The 21871-nt window shown below is 42.2% G+C and overlaps 1 protein-coding gene across 1 annotated transcript; it reads right to left on the bottom strand.

The window, feature by feature from the left end:
- Positions 1–1328: 1328 nt before the first annotated feature.
- Positions 1329–20897, bottom strand: LOC114667907 (B-cell receptor CD22-like). Its single transcript, XM_028823426.2, has 8 exons — positions 20775–20897; positions 17557–17614; positions 12938–13297; positions 10509–10733; positions 8975–9247; positions 7336–7420; positions 5001–5046; positions 1329–2102 (listed from the first exon to the last, which is right to left on the bottom strand). Exons 2-8 carry the CDS (start codon positions 17597–17599, stop codon positions 2007–2009), a joined length of 1128 nt encoding a protein of 375 aa, XP_028679259.1. The 5' UTR covers positions 17600–17614; positions 20775–20897; the 3' UTR covers positions 1329–2006.
- Between the last annotated feature and the right edge of the window lie 974 nt (positions 20898–21871).

Below are 21871 nucleotides of genomic sequence, written 5' to 3'. Positions count from 1 at the left end.
TCCACAATGACTTCTTAGTTTTGTATCGGTGTTGCCATTTTGTGGCTTAGTTCCTACAAACAGTCCCTGACAGTCATGACTGCTGTTGTCTTTTCATTGACAAGATTAACCTTCGTAGCGTTACATTTTTTTCTCAACAAAACCTGCAAAAAGAGCTGTATTTTTTGACTTATAAAATTACATTTTTATTAAATCTCATCTTCCTTCTGTAAAATGTGCAAAACACTAAAAGTACAAAGTCAGAAGTGTAGAAAGTATAATAATGAATCAAATAATAATAACAATAATAACAATGCTGCACATGTGTGAGTGAAGCGAGTGTCCTTTTAGGATTCATCAGACTGAAGACAAATTCACTGCTGATGAGAGGCTCTTCAACATCTCTGCTCATACGACCGTCAAGGACGTGCAACACCTGGGCTGCTGAAAAACGTTTCTCACGAGACGCCATTATGAGGCTGGGAGAAGACGTGCCTACACCAGGTAACGTTCAGCACTAACACTGTTGGCACTTTTACAGCCCGAGAAATCCTTGGATTTAACGTGAGATGCATCTATACAATTACCTGAGTGACAATTGGGACTAACACTTTTAGCACTGTTTTCACAGCTTTATTGATGCCTGAGTCTACTGCTAAGGAGGTTAAAGATGGTCATGTTAATGCAATGTTGTCCAACTCTGTGGCTTATGATTAAGACTTGATCTCATTCCCCAAGTTTGTTCTCCACTGAATTCGATTCTTCATTGTGGCTATACCACTCTTCACTTTGTGGTGCTTTCTCTCCTTTCTGCACCTGTCTCCGGCGCCATAACAGGTGCAAACTGTAACATTTGTGAGGAGTAACTTACAGGCGATGGACATTTGTAGTAAATTAGGTCATAGTTGAGGTGGATGTTATTAGCAATAGCATTACAACCAATGAGGGAGAATGAGAGAGGTCACACTACAAGACAGTAAAGGCCTGCAAGACGCCTTACACATGTCATGATTTGGGGTCAAGACCATAGTGTGAAGGGCGTAAAGTCTTCAGATAAGCCTCCAGAACAGGACTGCATCTCCACCAGTCAGTCCAAAAGAGTCTCACCTTGACCCAGCCACGTCCACCAACACTACCTGAGGCTGTGGCCTACACAGGCCCAAAAGAGGGGGAAACTGGCTTTTAAAGTTTCGGAATATCTTATGTGCCACTCCAGGGGAATGGAAAATGGTAATACACCTGTGGCTAGAAGAGACAGTCCACATAACAAATATCTTTAAATGAGGATATTTATTAAAACATAAGAACAATATGACAACATACTCAAGAAAAGTGCAAAAAGAAGCGCTGTAAAAGGTAATACCTAGGTGAAATAATCCCATAACATAATCCAAAACCGAAATCCAAAAAATAAAGAAAAAAACAAGATCAAAAACCAGAAATTCAAAAGGAAACAAACAATATTTACAATCGAGTACAGTACGAGTCAGTGCAGCATCCTGAGATCCTGGTGGCTGGTCCTTAAAGAGCCAGCGGAGGTCTCAGAAGTGCTGATGTCAGGGTGGCCCCGCCTCCTAGGGTACCACCCACAGGACACAAGGGATAGACTGACACACCAAACCAACAGAAATTACCAAGAAATATGGAAAATAATAATTTAAAGTTGACAAAAACAACATAAATACAGAAAATAAATACAAACTGGGAATAAACCCAGTGACAAAACAATATAGAGTGGCATAAATCAGCCCCCACTGACTTTACATTTGGAGACAGCAAACACAAAACATCATAAAGCCTGCTGATCTAAGATGAACTATATGAAGATGGACTGTCTGAACTTTATTTCAAAAGGAAGATTTTTTTGGTAAATTTGCCTTTCTTGCCTTGTGAATGCTGCGGTCGGCTCCTGCAACCCTAAATTTAAATAAGTGAATCTGTAAATTTGATTTAATGTTCTTTTTTTGTTATTTCATTATATTTACATTTTTAAAACAGTATATTTATTCATTACACAGACAATTTCTTCATTGCTTTTGCAGGATTGTTTCATAATCAGAAGAAACCTCAATCCGATCCAGAGATGCATAGGTGTGATCTTCACAACTGTCCATGCCTTCATCCTGTAATGAGAGAAGAGCAAATTGGTGTAAAAGTTGAAAAGCAAAAGCACAGCTCGTTATTTCTTGTCTATAATTAATAAAATAGTAAAGAGAAATTCCAAATTGTATCAGAAAGGCTGACTGTCACTTCTTTACATTTTTCAACACTCTTTAATGGTCTTATTGAGCACCGGGGACTGACAGCCTGAAGACGTCTGCAAGTAGGACAGCAGGAAATCATCAAAGGCAATGTAATAGGAATAATAATAGAATAATCAAGAACTCCAGCCTCCTATTTACGAGGGCAATCCCAAAAGTAAGGTCTCCAAAGTGGTGGGGACGTAGAGAAACTGTTCGTACGGCTGTTGGCCACACTGTTGTGATTGGTGCTTCCTCCACTCCCAAACAAGCATGTGCGGCTTTGCTGGGATGCAAAATCTTGGCTTGGCAGCCGTTGAAAATGGAGCTCCCGTTGAACACTACCGCCAAGTGCGAAGTTCGCACAGAAGACCGTTGCAAAGGTTGAGGAAAACATGCGTAAAGATCGGCGGTTGAAACTTCATCACCCACCCACCCTATAGTCCGGACTTGGCACCCAGTGACTACCATCTGTTCCCTAAGTTGAAAGAACATTTGTCCGGAAGGCGATTCTGCTCCGACGAAGAGGTGAAAGATGAGGTTCAACGCTTCCTGAAGGACATGGCGGTGAGCTGGTATGACATGGGCATTCTAAAACTACCACAGCATCTACAAAAATGCATCGACCGAAATGGTGATTATGTAGAAAAATAATTAAGTCTTTAACTTTTAAAATGATGTAAACATTATAGAAAATAAACGGTTGTTTGTATTTCTAAAAAAATAGGAGACCTTACTTTTGGGATGCCCTCATATTATTATCTTTTAAGAAGCTGCATAGCATAAGAGAAAAAACATTGACGAGTCAACCATCTTTCAGAACTGCTTATCCAAGTCAGGGTTGTAGATATACAGACCACCAGCAAACACTCATGAACTGCATTAAGATAATTCTTTAAACTGACGAGTGGATGGAAGTATAATATAATATCATATCATATCATATCATATCATATCATATCATATCATATCATATCATATCATATAATATAATATAATATAATATAATATAATATAATATAATATAATATAAATATAAGTGTGAGGCTACAGCATGAAGCTCAAAGAAATCAACTCTGTCGCCAAAGTGAAACCACTGAGAAAAGAGAAACTCACTTAGCCGCTAACACACAAGCGAGGCGAGCACATCGGCAAAACGAAACTTCCAAGGAATGAGAACCTTGCTTATCCGCTAATGCACAACTGATGCGATTGATTTATTGAAGTGCCAGAATCCATGGTTTCTAGGAGCCCGGGCTTTTTACAACACGGGCTTACACAGCTAGTATAATAATATAATATAATATAATATAATATAATATAATATAATATAATATAATATAATATAATATAATATAATATAATATAATATAATATAATATAATATAATATAGTGCTGCACGGTGGCACACAAGTTGATACGGCTGACTCTCAGATCCACCATCTTTGATTTAGTTCTTGTAGTCAGAACTAAAAGACACACAAAGTCAGAAACTTCTAGTTTTGTATCTACAGTCTTAGTTTGCTCTCTTGAACCCATCAGCTTGCACTTTGCGTCATCATCTTGGAGATTTCTAAGTGGACCCGGCCGGACCTCTTTTTGACGGACTGTGCTTTTCTTTCTTTGGTTCAGCTCACTTGGGCCTTGCTGTCAACTGCTGACAGCATCCCTTGAGGAAAGCTCTCTGACACCATACTGGATTGTACTAATGCCGGTCTTCTGCTATGAACCATCTGCTTGTTCAACTACGCCTGACGAATGCCCACATCTCACAATTTAAACCCCTGATTCATGACAAATGGGCCGGCCTGATTACGGCAGACAAAGGAATTGTGTATATATATATATATATATATATGTATGTGTATATGTATATATGTATGTGTGTGTGTATGTATGTGTATATATATGTTGATATGTGTATATATATATATATGTATATATATATGTGGATGTGTATATGTATATATATATGTATATGTAGATATGTATATATATGTATATATGTTTATGTATATATATGTTTACATAACCTCTTTAACACAATACTTCGCTGCGAAGCGTGGGTATTTTGCTAGTCTACTGATAAATGGAGGGTCATGAAGTAACAAGTCCATGCACTTCTGCACCATCCACCTCTGTGGTTTCAAATGCACTTTCTTCATTTTGGGCACATGGTGTGGCCAGAGTCTATTTCAGGAGTGTCAGACTCAAGGTAGGAAGTAGCACTGGATCATCGCAGTCCTCCATAGGGCAGCAAACACACTTTGTAAACTTTCGATGTGTGAGGGACCAGAAGGCCATGATAAATGAAGGACAGCTTCTGTGTGTGTGTGTGTGTGTGTGTGTGAGGGGATGATATTCCCATGCTTTGCCAGGACATGGGCACAGGAGGATGCTGCGGCAGCAACTACACTGAGGTTTTTATCTCAGCAGCCTCAGAAGGACACTTTGATTGTGCAGAAGTTATTGTTTGCCTGAAGGGGCCTGAGTTGCCTCAAAAGGTTGCGTATTGTAATCTTTTAAGTTGGGGTCATTTTGCTTGAGTTCTCACTACATCCATAATGGCTAACACAGTACAACACCCCAGTACTAATCGAAAACACTGTCATTGAACTGGGGCTGTTATGGTTGTAACTGTGTCTGGGGGTTTGGGGTGCTGATGCGCCCCCTAGTGACGTCACAGGGTGGTAAGGAGCCTGGAGCCTCGTGTTTGAAGAGCAGTTTGCATTTTCTCTCCATGTTTGTGCGAGTCAAAGCCAAACAATATAAACGCATACCATTTTGCTTGCTCTGATTTGCTGATTTGTCTTCTTGGCTCTTTTTCTGTCAAACAAAAAGAAATGCAGAGAAGGTTTAATAAGCACACCAGACATTATTATATAAGAGCTGCTTGATCCAAAGATGAGTGTGACTTAGGGGCTCAACTATTAATGGACCCACCAGCATGACCCACTGAGTGACCATCAGCCGGTCGGTCCATCTGCTGTTCTCCAATCTAAACATTTAAACAGTTGTACTTGTAAAGGGCCTTCAGATGGAGGACAATATTAGAAGAAGTTATGTGGACCAAAGTTTATTGTTTGCACAAAATTTAAGGACAAAAATATGGAAAGATTTGTTAAGCTGTTTTGTGGGTTAATTTGATTCCTCCAGTGGTCTGTGAATCTAAAAGACAAAACTGCAAAAATATCCGCGTTGCAAACCTGACACAAAACTCTACAAATAAAACCTCAGGAGACATTTTGCTGAACTCTGACATTTTGTGACCGAGTGGAAATTAGTGTGGTGACTTGTGGAGAAGAACGAAGAGGCAAACAAACGTGATGTCCTGTGGTGGTCTGCTGGAGACAAGCCACAAAAAAAAATACAGTGGGGGGGAAAAAGTATTTGATCGCCTCCTGAGTTTCATTTTAAAGGAGAGAGACAGAATATCATCCAAAAATACAGAAAAAACACATGATATAAAAGTTATAAATTGAGAGAAATAAGGATTTGATCCTCTACAACCCAGAACCTAGACTTCTGGCTCCCACAGATTGGCAGTGTGCCCATGTGGCACACAGCTTACAATCACTCAATCAATCACAGATACTCCTGATCTCAACTTGTGATGTGTATAAAGCACACCTGTCCACAGAATCATTGTCTTCCATTCCAGCCTCTGCACCCCCATGTACAAGACCAAAGAGCTGTTGAAGAACGTCAGGGACAAGGCTGGAATTGGCTACAAGACAATCAGCAAGAAGCTTGGTGAGAAGGTGAGAACTGTTGGTGCGATTATTCAAAAATGGAGGAAATATAAAAAGACCATCGATAGCCCTCGGTCTGGAACTCCATGCATGATCTTGCCCCATAGGGTGAGGATGATCATGAGAAAGGTGAGGGACCAGCCCAAAACTACACGGGAGGAGCTTCTTAATGATCTGAGGGCAGTTTTTGACCACCACAGTCACCAAGAACACCTTTGGCAACACGCTACGCCGTAATAGATTGACATCTTGCAGCGCCTGCAAGGTCTCCCTGCTCAAGAGGCCCAGATGTTCACTAGCAAATTAAGACCTTGACCCTGACGTCCTTTGACAGCTCTTTGGTGTTGCCCATGGTGGTGGAGAGGTTGGAAGGGAAGACATTGATTCTGTGGACAGGTGTGCATTACATACATCACGAGTTGAGATCAGGAGTATCTGTGATTGATTGACTGATTGATTGCAATCTGTGGGCCACATGGGCACACTGCCAATCTGTAGGAGCCAGGATTCTGGGTTGTAGGGGATCAAATCCTATTTCTCTCAATGGCCTGCCAATCAACTTTTATGTAATGTGTTTTTTTTCCAGATTTTTGGTTGATATTCTGAAAATGAAATTACCATCAAAATTAAAGACTGTTCATTTCTTTGTAAGTGAGCAAACATGCAAATTCAGCAGGGGGTCACATACTTATTTCCCCCCACTGTACAAAGGTGAGGACACGGCGTGTGAATGGCGTCCTGCTCAGTGCCCAGTGCTGTGTAGAAACTCACCTTATGTTTCAGAAAGATGATCTAAAGACCCCTCACAGTCAACAACAGCACATCAGCCGATGACATCTTGACGTCACTTGAGGTGGGCTCTGAGTCATCACAAGTCCTGCGTTTTTGTACAGTGCTATTAAAATATGTGCATTGTGTCCCCTAGTAACGCAGTAGTACCTGAATTTTCATTGTAATGTTGGACTGTGACTCGTTGTTACAAAAACATTTTAAAAAATCAAACTGTGAGAGCTGCCAACATTAGAAATGCTCCAGCTTTTAAATCCATTGGCAAAGTCCCTGACTGCTCATCAACTTTATGTCAGTCATACATTTTATAATTTTTTTTTGCTACAAATACTCCCACCTTAAGCACATTTCATTTTCAATGAAGTCACCTCTTCTGCGCTGTGGGGTTAAATGATCTTATGTGCAGTTTAAACACTGCCCTCTTGTGTTTACTTAAATGAATGACATGTCTGAGAATGAGTGGACATCAGTGAAGCCAACGCAGCAAGGCAACCCCATTTCCCGGTGCAAATCTGAATTAGTCGTCCGTTTTATTTTTTAATACCTAATGTAATTTAACCAAGGAGCACCTTACCTTGAGAAGATGAAAAGTGCCAAAGTGAATCCTGATAGGACAATAATGATCAGTGAGACATATAAGACGTAATGCAGGGACATGTCTGGAAAAGAGAAAAGAGAAATCCAATGAGACTTGTCATGAAATGGAGTCACAGAAGTGACAAAGTGCGGGACGAGGTCTCCAAATGAAGCTACACAAGCAGGCCTGGTCCTTCACCGAAGAGGTTCATCCTGGTTCACCTCGCATGAGAGGGACAAACCGAACTGAACTCCAGTTTATGAGTGAAATTCAACAACGATTCTCGAAATCAAAGAACATTTATTTAAACAAAAAAGGAACAACAAAGGGAGCTCAAAAGAACAAAAAGGAGATGCCAAATGTGAGCAAAATTATATAAATGCGCAAATAACTCAAGTGTGGCAATGAATAAATAATAGCAACCAAAATGTGAGTATAAATAATAAAATGTGCCACGAAATATATATTTTTGTTTCTTATTTATTTATGTATTAATTTAATTATTATAACAGTGACACAGCAAGAAAACACAAAGCAAGGCCTGGAATGAAAACTGTCATTTTTGCTCATTAGAGTTGAGAGGGCGGGCTCTAACAAGTACTGTGTTTTCATTGGTGAATCCGCAGTACAGCAGATGTAAGCCATGAAGGACCACATTTATAGCAGATGCAGACATGTAATGAGGAGTTTGGAGTTAATTAAATTCATCGCTTTGCTGAGCGATTCTGGGGAACCTTTCCTTGCACTCGTATCTGACACACATGGCCAGAACTTTGAGCACGAGCCCCAAGATTCATAAATCAAGCAAAGCGCACACGTCCACTGTTCACTGATAAACACATTGATACAAAACAACACTATGGCATCAGTGCTGTGCTTCTCCTTGTTAGGAAATCACAATTCACGTTTAAAATGGCTAATAAATGAATTTAAAAAATAGAACCGCAGCACTGAGATCACACCCAGTGAGGGCACTAAGCCCTTCCCCTTCTGGTTCACATGATATAAGAAGCCCGGCTGCCCATAAGAAGACGCCTTTGGCAAACTGAGTGAACCGCCTGACCCTCATTCCCACGGCAAAGAGACGAGTCACTTGTGTTGTTTATTTGCCCCCGTGGGCTGCTTATTGAAGCCAAGGGGCATAATTTGGTTGGACGTTCCCTTATTGAAAGGGACAACCCTAATTTCCGCTTTGTGACCTCTCATTCTTGCACCCGGCCACAATGTGTATCAAAATTTTGACAACAGAATGACATTCTTATGTAAAAGTCCATTCAATGTCGATATTGCATGTCTGTAACAGATCTAAAATCTTTACCTAAAACTCACGCCACCTAAATGATCAGACCTGGATGTGACCGACGGTGAAGGTGCTGCTCTGTGAGGAACCCACTGGGGTTTGCCACCGCATCTCTCCTACAGACATGAGGGACCTTCGACAAATCATGAAGGCGTAAGAGTAAAGCTCAGCTTGTGGGGTTCAGTGTGAATTCAATTGAGAAAGAAGAAGTTAATATGCAAGAAATTGAATCAATTGGATTTCCATCAAAGGCAGAAATCCACCCAATGAAACCAGAGGGGGCCTCCATGGACAGAACTTTGATCTTTCTCTCAATTATATTTCTGGTTCTCTTACCCGCTATATGCTTAACGTTTACCGTCAGGTTGACCGCTGCAGACTTGGTCGTCCCGTGGATGTTGGTGGCTTCACAGTAATAAGACCCAGCATGACTTGTGTTAACACTGCTGATGTGCAGTTGTTCTCCTGATCCTACATGGCTGCTGTTCTCCTTGACCCAGCTGTAGCTGCTGGGTGGGTTTGCCAAGGCTGTGCAGTTTAAAGTCACCGATGTCCCTTCTTCTATACTCATATTGGCCTGTCCTGTGATGACCACATCCCTGGGGGTGTCTAAAATACAGAAGGACGAGATAACAGGTGAGTGAGAAGGAGAGTTGAAGACTCAGTCTTTTCTACTTTTAATTTGTCATGAATTGTGATCTTATTACAAGGGTTACACAATGGCTGGCACAGTCTCATGTCAGCTAGTGATTTGCTAGGCCCCAACTTGATATCTATGTGTTGTGCCTTGTGTTTGGAACTGGTGTGTTCTCCCTGTGCTCCTTCCCCAATCTCAGATGACCCAGGCCTCAGTTGTGGCCTTCTAAGCCCTGTACTGTCACTCAGGTTTCGGCCTTTAATAAATCCAGTTTGATCCTGTGATATTACCGAGGGCAGCACTTTCTCCATCCTTCTAGCTAGAATTTTTGAGAGTATCTTAACATCATTATTCAGGAGTGAAATTGGTCTGTATGATGCACATTGTAACAAGTCCTTATTTTATTTAGGAAAGACGGTGATTAATGCTTGTCGAAATGTTTGAGGTAGTATTTGGTTGTCTCTAGCTTCAGTAAATGTTGCCAATAAGAGGAGAGTTAGCGGAGTGGAGAATTTCTTATAAAATTCTACGGGGTAACCATCAGGGCCTGCTGATTTCCCGCTTTGTAGTGACTTTATAGCATCTAGTAATTCTGTTAGCGTTAGAGGTTTATCCAGTTCCTCAGCACTTAAGGCATCTATTTGTGGTGTCTGTAATGTATCGAGAAATGCATTAGATTGTGTGTTGTCTTACATTTACATTTACATTTACATCATTTGGCAGACGCTCTTATCCAGAGCGACTTACAACAGTGCTTAGTAGTCTACGACTGTTCTTCAGTCTTTAAGGCTTCTTTGAGCTCAGTAGAATATAAGGATTTATAATAATCTCTAAATGTGTGCATTATATTTTTATGTCACTTAGGTTTCATGCCAACTGCCAGGGAAAGCTAAAGCTGCCGAAGAAGACACAAATGGAAGAGCGAATTACAAATAAAGACAAGCGACTCTGTCTTGAGCTGACATCTTGACATATTAATTTCGGGGTAACTAATTCACTTGATTCGGTAAAATGAAAGTAGTAGGGAACACTGAAAAAATCAATCAAGCTGCATCCCACCTAACACACTTTTTGTATTATGAAGGAAGAAGCCTCTCAGTTTTCCAGAATTTTCTTTTTTTATTTCTACTCCCCCATTTCTCTTTGACTGATCCGTTTTCAACAGTGTCAGAGATTCTCGTAGCCTTTGGCTGCACACCTCACTATGTTAAAAACGCTCGAAATACGACTCACACTCAACATTCAGGAGAAATTCCGGCGAGGCCAAGTGTTCGACCCGACACGAGTAACTGGCATCGGAGGCTCTTTCAATTTTCAGCTTCCCTGAGGTTTTTTGTAATTGTTGTCCATTTCTGTACCAGGACATTTGGCTGCCTGGGAGATTGCAGTTTATTTTACAAGTCAGTGTCACCGACTCATTTTCTTTCACCTTCTCTGCTGTTGCTTCAACCGTTACACCTTTAGGAAAGAAAAAGAGCAAAAAAAAGCCATTCAGTGTCTGCTCTCATGTGGTTTCATTTCCATTTTGTTGTAAAACATCACAACTTAACTCTCTTTAATGATAGTCTTTAGCGTCCAGTTTCAATGGATAGAAAAGCTAAAAGAAAAACTGAAATCCAAATGGTGGTAAAAACCATGCACTGTGTGGCACCAAAATGGTCACCAAACCAACAGAAGTGACCACCATAACATAATAAACCTCCATCCTGTGGTCGGGTGGATGGCGTTGAGAAAAATCAGCTAAGAAGAAGACCACCCTGTCTGGGGCCTTTTACACACTAAAAGTGCAAACCATCCATAGCAGAAGTCCTCTTTGATGGAACAGACATTTTATTAATATTACTATGAAACAAAAATATCATAATTGAATAAAAGGTTTAGGTTTGAATGCACAATGGGAGGTCTGAAATTCAAAAGTCCACTTTATGAGAAGGATTTAGGAGTCATAGTGGACTCCAAGCTATCAACTAACCAACAGTGTTCAGAAGACATTAAGAAAGCTAACAGAATGTCAGGTTATATAGCGCCTTGACGTGTGGAGTACAAGTCACAGGAGGTTCTGCTCAATCTTTATAACACACTGGTGCGGCCTCATCTGGAGTCCTGGGTGCAGTTTTAGGCCCACCAGACATAGCAGCACTAGAAAAAGTCCAGAGAAGAGCAACTAAGGTGACTGAGGGCTACAGGGAATGAGTTATGAGGAAAGACTAAAAGAGCTGAGCCTTTACAGTTAAAGGAGATGAAGAGGGGACCTGAGTGAAGTGTTTAAAATTATGGAATTAATTAGTCCAGTGGACCGGGACGGTGACTTTAAAATGAGTTCATCAAGAACATGGGGACACGGTGGGAAACGTAAATTTCACACAAACATCAGGAATTTTTTCTTCACACAGACAACCACAGACACTTGGAATAAGTAACCAAATAGTGTGGTGGACAGGAGGACACTGCTGATCTTCAAAACTCAACTTGATGTTATTTTGGAAAAATTAAGTAGATAGGACTGGTGAGCTTTGTTAGGCTGAACTGCCTGTTCTTGTCCAGATTGTTCAAATGTTCTAATGAATAAATAAATGTGTTGAATGAACCCATTTAATTTGGAGTCTATGTAGGAACATTGGTGGTAAGGCACAAAGCAAGAGAACAGCAGTCCATCTTAAGACAGACGTCTTGCCAACTTATGCCAGGCTAATTCTGAGTCAGCAGTTAATGTCATGAAGGGTCTTTAGGATTAAAATAATCGTGAGGGGTCCCCCCTAGAATTTCTCGTATACTCAGACATGAGGATGGATATTTGAGGAATAAAAACTGCAAGAAAAGGATTATATTTTTATATTATGTACATTAAAGAACCGTCAAAAACAAATCAAACCAAATTAATAATATATCCATCCGTTTTCCAGCCCGCTGAATCCGAACACAGGGTCACGGGGGTCTGGTGGAGCCAATCCCAGCCAACACAGGGCACAAGGCAGGAACCAATCCTGGGCAGGGTGCCAACCCACCGCAGAACACGCACAAACACACCAAGCACACACGAGGGACAATTTAGAATTGCCAATCCGGCTCACCTGCATGTCTTTGGACTGTGGGATGAAACCCATGCAGACACGGGGAGAACATGCAAACTCCACGCAGGGAGGACCCGGGAAGCAAACCCATGTCTCCTAAATGCGAGACAGCAGTGCTACCACTGTGCCACCATGCCACCCTTAAAAATATATTGAAAAATTATTATATAAATAAAGTTGAATAAATCGGACTCTGCAGCTGCATGAATAAAACGTAAAGTAGCACTCCTGGTTAACGGAAATAGCCCAAAAGGTGATAGAAATCTACGTTTTGTAACTAATACTTGTATGCAAAGATCTAAAACGTTGAGATTCATCAAGATTTTGAAATGAAATTTTTGGAGGACTCCAATATTTTCCCTGTACTTCATATACAAGAAAGTCAGGGAGGTCGAAAATGTCGAGATTCATCAAAATCTCGACATTGAATCTTTGGCCGATTACAATATTTTCCCTATACTTTGTATACGAGAAAGTAAAAAACAAACTCTCCACTGGCATTGACCGGGCTGAGGTTCCAGCCATGCATCCTGGTGCTGCTTACCACAATGCCAACCTCAATAAACTCCACACAAATATTTCCTAACTCACCTGTGACTGTTATGTGGACTCCTGGCACTTCAGTCCAGCTACTCGTTCCCTCAATTCTAAACTTGTAGTAGCCGCTGTCCTCTCTGCTTACATTGCTGATCTTCACAGAGCAAACAGTGTTTTTGTTCCCCGAGAACTCAACTCGGTTTCTGTACATGGCGGACACTTTCTCATCTTCTGTATGATATACAAGGGTTTCATTATTATGACCTGTCTCTTCTTTGTCAGGACCATAAAACCACATTTCATTGCGAATAACAACACCTGGTGGAGGTGTGTATGAACAAACAATCCCCACAGTTGATCCCTCCAGTATGCACATCTGCGTTGCCTGATAGTTGACTTTCCAGCGACTCACATCTATAAAACACAAACACGTATATGTAAATATGTATGAAAATTCTGAAATTTATGGTTCAGTTCACAAGGATAAAACACAGATAAAGACCCTCGTGTTCCTCTCCCTTTAAATTAATAACACTCACAGCAGTAAACAATTGCAAAAAGGACACTAAATAATCCAAAACGCTCAGCCGACAATCCTGCAGTTGTGACTGATTCTCGTCAGCTCTCATTCCTGAATGCCAGTCATACTGTGTGTTTCTCTTCCCTTCTCCATCTCTTCACATTCTTGACTTTCTTTGTTCTTTGTCATCACATTCAGTCCCATTGACCCCATCTGGAGTTGGAGGAGCTCTTTATGGATATCTTTGTACTTTACATCTTTTCTGCTCACAAACCAGAACCCCAAATACCCATTAAAGTAAAGGCCACCACTCCAGTCTGCCAGACCTGAGACCAGGTCTATACCTTCTACACCACATTGAAGAGGCACATTACTTGAAATATCCCCACAACATCTAGCATGTTTATCATTCCTGGTCAGGTCTTCTCTGCCTCCGTGGCTTTGACACTACAGATGTACTTAATCACTGCAACAACTACAGTCTCCGAGGACGGCTCAGTCCCATCCAAAACCTCTGGCACTGTTTTTTCTGGTAAGGACGTGTCCATTGGGATTAACTGCAATGCCAATTAGGTCACAGACAGCAACAGGATGGATCCAGGCCTACTAGGCCTGTCACTTTCATGTCAATTTTCCTTGTCACCATTTGTCATTTCCTTCTTATAATTATTATTAAATAATTAACGTATGAAGGACCCTAAAGCTTTTCCTCTCCTGCCTTCACCTCCAACATAACACAGTCTAATAAGACTCACTCATGCTGACCTCATGAACACCACAGCAGACATTGGTCAGGAAATTTATTTGGCAGTTAACTTGATTTCTTGCCATCAAACTCTACTTGACCCACATTCCAGCACACTCTTTTAGGCTCTTGGATGATCAGACTTCTTCTCTGACCTCCTCACACCTTCAGACATACAACTGCCAGCCCTTCATCTCAATGACCTTTGTCCTCAGCAGAAGTTGGTTAAATGTAAGCAGAATCCAGCAGGCTCCCAACATTATCTGCCTCCAGGTATGTAGACTTTCTCATTTATGGTGGCCTCCCATAATTGAAGAGCTCAGTTCCAAAATCAGCTAAGTACAAAAGATAAATTTTGGAGATAAATAGGAAAATCTGGGTCCATACTTAGCAGATTTTGAAACTAAATCCCTAAAACTATAGCGCTACACTGTTGCAATTAGCAGGTTTTTGAAGCTCAAACATATTTTCGGCGCATGACCAACTGCATGAAAAGTCACAATCACGTGTTCACTAAATTTTACCAAAAGGTGTAATTAGCAGATTTTGGAACTCACATCTTCAATTAAACCCCTTCCAATAGACTTTCCACTAATCAAATTAATGTTCACATACAACACCATCACCTGGCAGGTCCAGTGACTCACTCAGGGTCAAACACTGAACCTGTCATTTTATGCTTTGTAGTTCACATCTCAGCCTCTGGTCCACACTGCTTACCTCAAGAGGAAAAGAACTCTGCAGAGTAGAAAACAAGCAGATGAGACTCCGGCAGGGGGACACACACAGAAAACAAGAAGAGTCAGAAACAAGATAGTGAGATGAAGGATGACTGATCTGGAGAAGACAACAAAGATCTCCTGTACAGCACTTAGTCTCCAGCAGGTGAAAGTACTGGGACTTAAGAGCTGGTCAGCCAAAGAAAGGGATGGAAATCAAATAAATATGAGACGACATATTGAAGGTACTGTATATCTATGTAAAGGTTCATCCTAGTGTGTGTCTAGAGTTCTTAAAGGCATCGATAAAGACGACCGAGCAGAATTCACTGATTTAAACAGAATGAATACTTGAGGGGCGGCATGGTGGCACAGTGGTAGCGCTGCTGCCTCGCAGTAAGGAGACCTGGGTTCGCTTCCCGGGTCCTCCCTGCGTGGAGTTTGCATGTTCTCCTCTGGGTGCTCCGGTTTCCTCCCACAGTCCAAAGACATGCCGGTGCATTGGCAATTCTAAATTGTCCCTAGTGTGTGCGTGCGTGTGCCCTATGGTGGGCTGGCACCCTGCCTGGGGTTTATTTCCTGCCTTGCGCCCTGTGCTGGCTGGGTTTTGGCTCCAGCAGACCCCTGTGACCCTGTAGTTAGGATATAGCAGGTTGGAAAATGACTGACTGACTGACAGAATACTTGAGGACATCTAGTGGAGAGTAAGAGAAAATGCATTCAAGATAAAAACTAACAAGCACATCTTTACACAAAGTAATCGGAGAATCTTGAACAAACTAGAAGGTTGAAGTGGAGGCTCAAATGGCCGTTAAAATATGGACTATTAGTCAACTAAATCGCCTGGAGGACTGAATGGCCTCCCCTCATTTGTAGCACAGAGATGTCCTGTTTGTTTGGGCGGACAACTGAATTCAGTGTTGCAGTGTGCTGAGCCTCCTGCCCAGCACTTCCTTTTCTTGTTTCTAAAATGGCACTGGGGTGTTAGGAGCTATTTTTGCAGTTAATGATCTTGAGATATGTAAGAACGTCAACATCCTGCTTTGTTAGCAAAACATCATATTAAAAAGTTAACACAACCGGCTATGCAGGAATGACGATTGTAAGAGAGGCATGCAGAGGCATTGCTTCATTATGACTATGGCCCACCCAAAAAGGCCATAAAGACACAAGGAAACAAACAAAGTGTTGGATGATCAGACGTCTGTACTGAACATCCCAAATCTTCAGAGATATGACCATCATTCATTCAGTTCAAAGATGTTTGTCCCCACCAGAAAATGGCAAGTGTAGCCAGAACCCAGCAGGTTCCAAAACATTATCTGTCTCCAGGCAGATAGACTTTTTACATATGGAGGCTTCCCATAATTAAAACCCTTCTAATGGACTTTCCACATATCAGATTAATATTAACATACATCGACACTAACTGGTAAGTGTAGTGGCTCACACCTGATCACACACAGTTGGACATTGAACCTGTGCTTTTGTGCCTTAAAGTTCAAATCTTAACCAGTGGGCCACACTACTTACCAAAAAGGAATAGACGTTTGAAGGGGAGAGAACAAGCAGACAGGAATCCAGCATGGGGATGGTGGAGAAAACAAGATGAAGATATGAAGAGTGAGGAACAATATGGCCTGAAGAAGGACAACTGTACTGCAGAAGATGGCAAAGATCTCCTGTACAGTACTTAGTCTCCAGCAGGTGAAGTCACAGAAAATGAAATCAAATAAGTGTGACATTGTAGATTGACGATTTGATGAACAGCAACAGAAGAGCATTTAAGGAGAAGATTCATCCTAATGTTCAAAATCGTCACATTCATTGATAAAGCAGACCAGGCAGAATTCTCTGACTTAAATAGAGAATGGTGTACTTGAGGACACCTAGTGGAGACTAAGGGCAGTGCATTAAAGGTAAAAGACTAAGCAGCACATCATTACACAAAGGGATCTGAGAATCTTGAACACACTGAAAGGTTGGAGTAGAGGATCCAATGGCCACTAAAATGTTGCTGATTAGCCACCTACATGGGCCGGTTGGACTTCCTTGTCTGTAACACAATGATGGACTGATCTGTATGCTGATGACCAAGCTCAGTGTCGCAGAGAGATGGCTTCCTGACCAGCACTTCACCAGTTATGTTTTTGAAATGGCCCTGGGGCTACGAAAAACTCCTTTGGCACATTAATGAGCTTGAGACATGAAACTTACACCAAGACCTAAAACGTCCTGCTTTGTCAGCATAGCAACACTTTGAAAAAGTTAACACAACTAGCTGAACACAAAAGATGACATTAAGAGGGGCTGGACAAGTGTGTACCACAAGTGTGAGGAGCTAAACAGAGCAGAGAGTTCTCAACTTCACTTCATTACGACTGTGGCCATCCTGAAATGGCCAAAAAGACAGAAGAAGATGAAATTGTGTTGGCCAGAGTGCCACATAGTGAGGGAAATGAGCTGGCAGGATTAAGGAGCTGATTTGACCAATTGAGGGCATCTTCAGGTCAGTCAATTAAGCAAAGTCATGCATAAGCAGAAACATACGAAAAAGATTTAAAAAGTGGAAAGTGTACAGCAACAACATGAGCAGCAGTTAGAAGAAGCTGAACTGAGCCAAGAGAACCTTCAGCAAAAAGAACAAATCTGGAGTTCTTAAAATAAACTGGAATTATGATGATCTTACCAACTGCACAGGAAGAGGCAACCAAAAACATCAAGAGGAACATGTTCAGCTGTGGTTCCTGGAATCATAAAATAACACGTGAATTCTTAACTTCAGTTTAGAGTTCATTCGTTCTGCAGCTCAGCAGATTTGAGCGATGAAGTTCTACAGTCTGTGCGTGTCACAGTGGTTAGTTAGTGTGGCAGCCTCACAGACACTGAAACCCACGTTCAAGTAGTTGGTCCATCCTCCTTGTGGTTTTCCCTCAGGTTCTTCCACATTTTATTTTCAATGCCTCTGTTAGTTTAACGTGCCCACTAATTCTAACCCAGCATTGCTCAAAGTGCTTTGGACTGTGGACCAGTTTGCCAAAGTCAAACATATGGGGGACCATTTATGGAAAACAGTAAATTCTGCATTAGAGTCATCACATTCTTTTTCTTCTACACACACTTGTGAAATCTTAAAACTCTTAGAACCTGAGTTACAAGGAATACTGAGTTAGTAGGTTGCCTATTTGGAAGCACTATAGAGGAGTATATTCATAAAGTGGATGATTTACATATTGTGGAATACCGGGGGTGTATAGCGCCCCAAACCCGGACACAGACAGGAACAGGGTCCAAGGCCACGCACATTTTTATTTAAGTGGCGCTTTTCCCTCGCTCCCCACTACAAAGCACACTACACCAAGCACACAAGCCATATTGCTCAGTTCCTTCTTTCTTCTGTCTTTCTCTCGTTCTCTGCCACCTCCACTCATCTCCCAACAAGTTTTGTTCTCCACCTCCTCCCGACTCCGGCTCTCCAAATGGCATTCAGCACCTGGGAGGGCACCAGGTGGTTCATCACGTTTAGTGGAAATCCATTTAACAGCTCTGCAGCTCCCCCTGGTGGCCCCCAACAGAACCCAAAAGGGCTGCATCAAACTCCAAGTCCTGGCATGTCCTGCGGGAATCCGTGGTGCCACAGCTGCCCAGGAGGGCTGCCCTCTAGCGTCCCTGGGGAGGTAGTGCCTCGCAGATGCATCTCTCCCCTGGTCCATCCAACCAGGTGGCGGCCTTGCCGGGTAATGGCCGAGGTCGCCCGTCACAATTTATTCAAAGAGAATCATAAGCATGTATGAAAATAAACAGTATATCCTAATGCACGTTAGTATAATCAAGGTTAAGTCACCAAAAGGCTTGCGCCTGTGTATTCTTTATTTTTCTTAGCAAGCTGGAAACCACCAGTATTTCATGACCCAAGGTCAGGGGTGTAGACAGAGGGGCTAACAAGCAGGTCCCCATCTTCTCCAGGTGGTGTCTGAGGACTGAGGCCTAGAGATAATGGTGGCAGGAACGAGACGGGACCAAGAACGGGAGAAGGTCTGCTAGGTGGCCTTGATGGATAAGATAGGATGCTGTGTTCATTAGGCTGGGAAATATTGGTGGGACTAGCTAGAGGAAAGACCGAGGCCACGAGAATCTGGAGTCAGATAGGAGTGTTGAACGGACTGAGTGAGGTAAAAGGTTTGATAAGAATTGTAACGAATGCAAGCTCGCTGAACTTGCTAATTGCTCGAATCATCTGGACTGAGACCATATGTACATCACATAATGAAGCTTGATTCTGCCGGCACTTCCTGAGGTCTCCGAGTGCCTTCTTTGAGCAGCGTGTTTCTGCCACAACTGCACCTACCTAACTGAAGCTCCTGAATGGTTCCTGCCGTGGTGACCTTGAAAGGTGCGCTAAGAAAGATGACCAAAGCCCAACACAAACAGAACTCGGCCAAACTTTTTCTGCTCCACGGTTTCTTTGGTCTTGTTCTCCGTTTCAAGCAATTTTTCTTGTTGTTCAGCTGGCAACTTTTCTCTGGAATGGACAGCCTGCCCTGTCCCTGTTTTGATCTTTTGCTTACTGGGTGCTCGACCCTGTCCACCTGGATGGAGAGTCTACATTACAAGGCTAACGTTCGATTCTGGTGGGTTTTATGCTTCATAGTCCCAGGTTTTTCCCAGCCAATTTCCCATAATGAAGAGTGAAGAAGGTGTGATGTAAACAAAGACAACTTAATACATCAGAAGCAGCGTTTGTCAGCCTCCACATGAATTTAAGGATTCTGGCTCTTCAGGTGAGCATCAAGGCAGATTTAAAAAACAGTTCCGCACGTGAAGAAGAGAGGGTAGACAGGAGAGAGGTGGTCAGCTTGAAGGATTGTTACAAGAGAGAAAAGAGAGACAGCAATCACTACAACCATACAGGACTGAAAGTACAAAAGAGTGGTGCAGATGTTATCATCTGCTAAAAGGGTCTTAGAGGTGTTTCAAGTGGCCTTATCAGCCAAGAAAGATGACCTGGTCAGCCCACAGTCACCAGACCACCTGGCACAGACGACTCTTTGAGAACCTCTGGTCTACCCTGAACAAGTAAGGCCTCTAATTGATTTGATCAGGATTGGCTTCTGCTCCCTGTGATCCTGTCATGGATGAAGGGGGTTCAGAAAATGGATTGATATGACTGAGATTGAGAACACTTTATCAGCCAACATTCAGAATAAATTCAAATATCCCAGGCATATGGAAGAACATGGGCCATGCCAAGTAATGGCCGACTCCTGGAAGAACACTGAGCAGAGCTGAACAGAGGGATGGCAAGTATTAGGAAATGTCACTTGTCAATAGACAAGATCAAAATGGAGGAGCTGAGGATGTGACAGCTGCTGAAGAAGAAGATGAAGACAAGGATCCTGACAAGGAATCACCAGAGGGAAAGCAGAGGTGACAAAAAAACTCTGAAAGCAGAAATCAAGAAGAACAAAACTACAAGACCCACCAGAGACACGGACATCTGGGCACAACAAACAGGAAACTCAAAGGCAGGCAGCCTGTTAGACTGGAATGAGGTCTGTTTTAATGAGAAGAGTGCCAGCAATTATGGATCCACCAGCAATTATGGGATGTCATTGCAGCTCAAGACAGGCTGACTAACATCAAGTCAATTTACAGTCAATAGAATTATTTAAGATGTGGGAGAAAAGTCAAGAGGGACACAAGGAGAACACCCACAGTGCACAATTTCAACCCAAGTCTGTGGACCTGTCAGTTCACAACACTAATCACTGTGCCACCATACCCCTAATTTGTAATGTTTTGAATGACTATTACTAACAGGAATTCATGCAATTATGTCCAATTAGTAGATATTGTTCTAAAGTTTCATTTTTACTTCAAGAAATAGGATTTGAAAGTCTGAATTACCTTGTCCTCCAAGTTTAAAGGTTCCGTACGCCAAGTCAGGGCGTCTCTGGGCCGCACATCTCCAGGCGAGTGACACAAATGAGTTGACTTTTCAGCAGGGTGTCTTTTATCGGAGCCAGTTGATTTGTTGTAATGCGCTGCTATTGACTTCCTCTTTCTGAACTCGAAAATAACGAGAAGTTCCACTTTCAGTTACGATATTTACTCAGCAGTTTTACCAGGAATGTCACATTCATGAGAGTGGCCTGCTGTATCTGAACTTGAAGGACTTGGCTTCAGGCTCCTCCTCTCTGTGTCAGTTTTCAATGTCATCTTTGTATTCCTCTCACATTGCCTTCTGTTAGTTGAACCTGGGGCCACTGGGATAGACAGGGAAAGCTGCAGGAACTGGAAATTCAGAGATGAACTGGGCCAGCATGAGTGTACTGGAGTGCATGGGTAAGCCTTGTGAGGGTCGTTGCTGGTTCCTTCTTGAGTAGGCACCTGCTCCCCGTACCCCTCAAGTGGAAACACAGGTCAAGGAAATGGAGGGATGGCTGGAATTAAGCCATCACGTAAACACCAAAAAGGCAGAAAGGACAAGCAGGAAAGTCATTTCTGAAACTCAGAACATTAAACTACTGAATACCATAATCCTGACAGCCCAGTAGAGCACTTTATGGTTGAGTATGTACTTCTGTGATATCTCTGTACATATAGAATCCAACGTCAGTCACGAGAGAACTACTTAATGGATTTAGATTCTTCTAAACTTCTCTCATCGCCCTAAGTATCAAAGTTTGCTTGCGGTATCAATTTATTCGTGTGAATCCGAGAAAGAGGCAGCGAGCCGAGGGGAAGCGGGACCTCAGGAGTGGGGAGCCAGGCGGGTCCCTCCTCACTCACATGCCAGACTCCTTTCAAGCCGCTCTACCTCATGCCACATGTTGGAGCGAATGTTGCCTCCGCTTAGCTACCAGCGATGTGTGTTTTAGAGCAGGGGTCGCCAACTCCGGTACTGGAGGACCACCGTGGTTGCAGGTTTTCATTCTGACCCTTTTTTAAATGAGTGCCCTGTTTCTCTTGCTAATTAACGTCTTGCAAATTAATTTTAATTG

The sequence above is a fragment of the Erpetoichthys calabaricus genome, chromosome 17 (genome assembly GCF_900747795.2).
Source record: "Erpetoichthys calabaricus chromosome 17, fErpCal1.3, whole genome shotgun sequence".
Classification (NCBI taxonomy): domain Eukaryota; kingdom Metazoa; phylum Chordata; class Cladistia; order Polypteriformes; family Polypteridae; genus Erpetoichthys; species Erpetoichthys calabaricus.
Note: the sequence above shows the minus strand (reverse complement) of the source record. Positions and strands in the feature narration are given on the sequence as shown.

What these genes read in the sequence shown, in the direction of transcription:
- LOC114667907 (XM_028823426.2), bottom strand. Translation starts at nt 17,599, where the DNA reads ATGTTCCTCTTGATGTTTTTGGTTGCCTCTTCCTGTGCAGTTG. An exon ending in AGTCCACATAACAGTCACAG is followed by an intron (nt 10,734 to 12,937) that starts GTGAGTTAGGAA and finishes TCTTTCCTAAAG; the next exon opens with GTGTAACGGTTGAAGCAACA. An exon ending in ATTTCTCCTGAATGTTGAGT is followed by an intron (nt 9,248 to 10,508) that starts GTGAGTCGTATT and finishes TCTGTATTTTAG; the next exon opens with ACACCCCCAGGGATGTGGTC.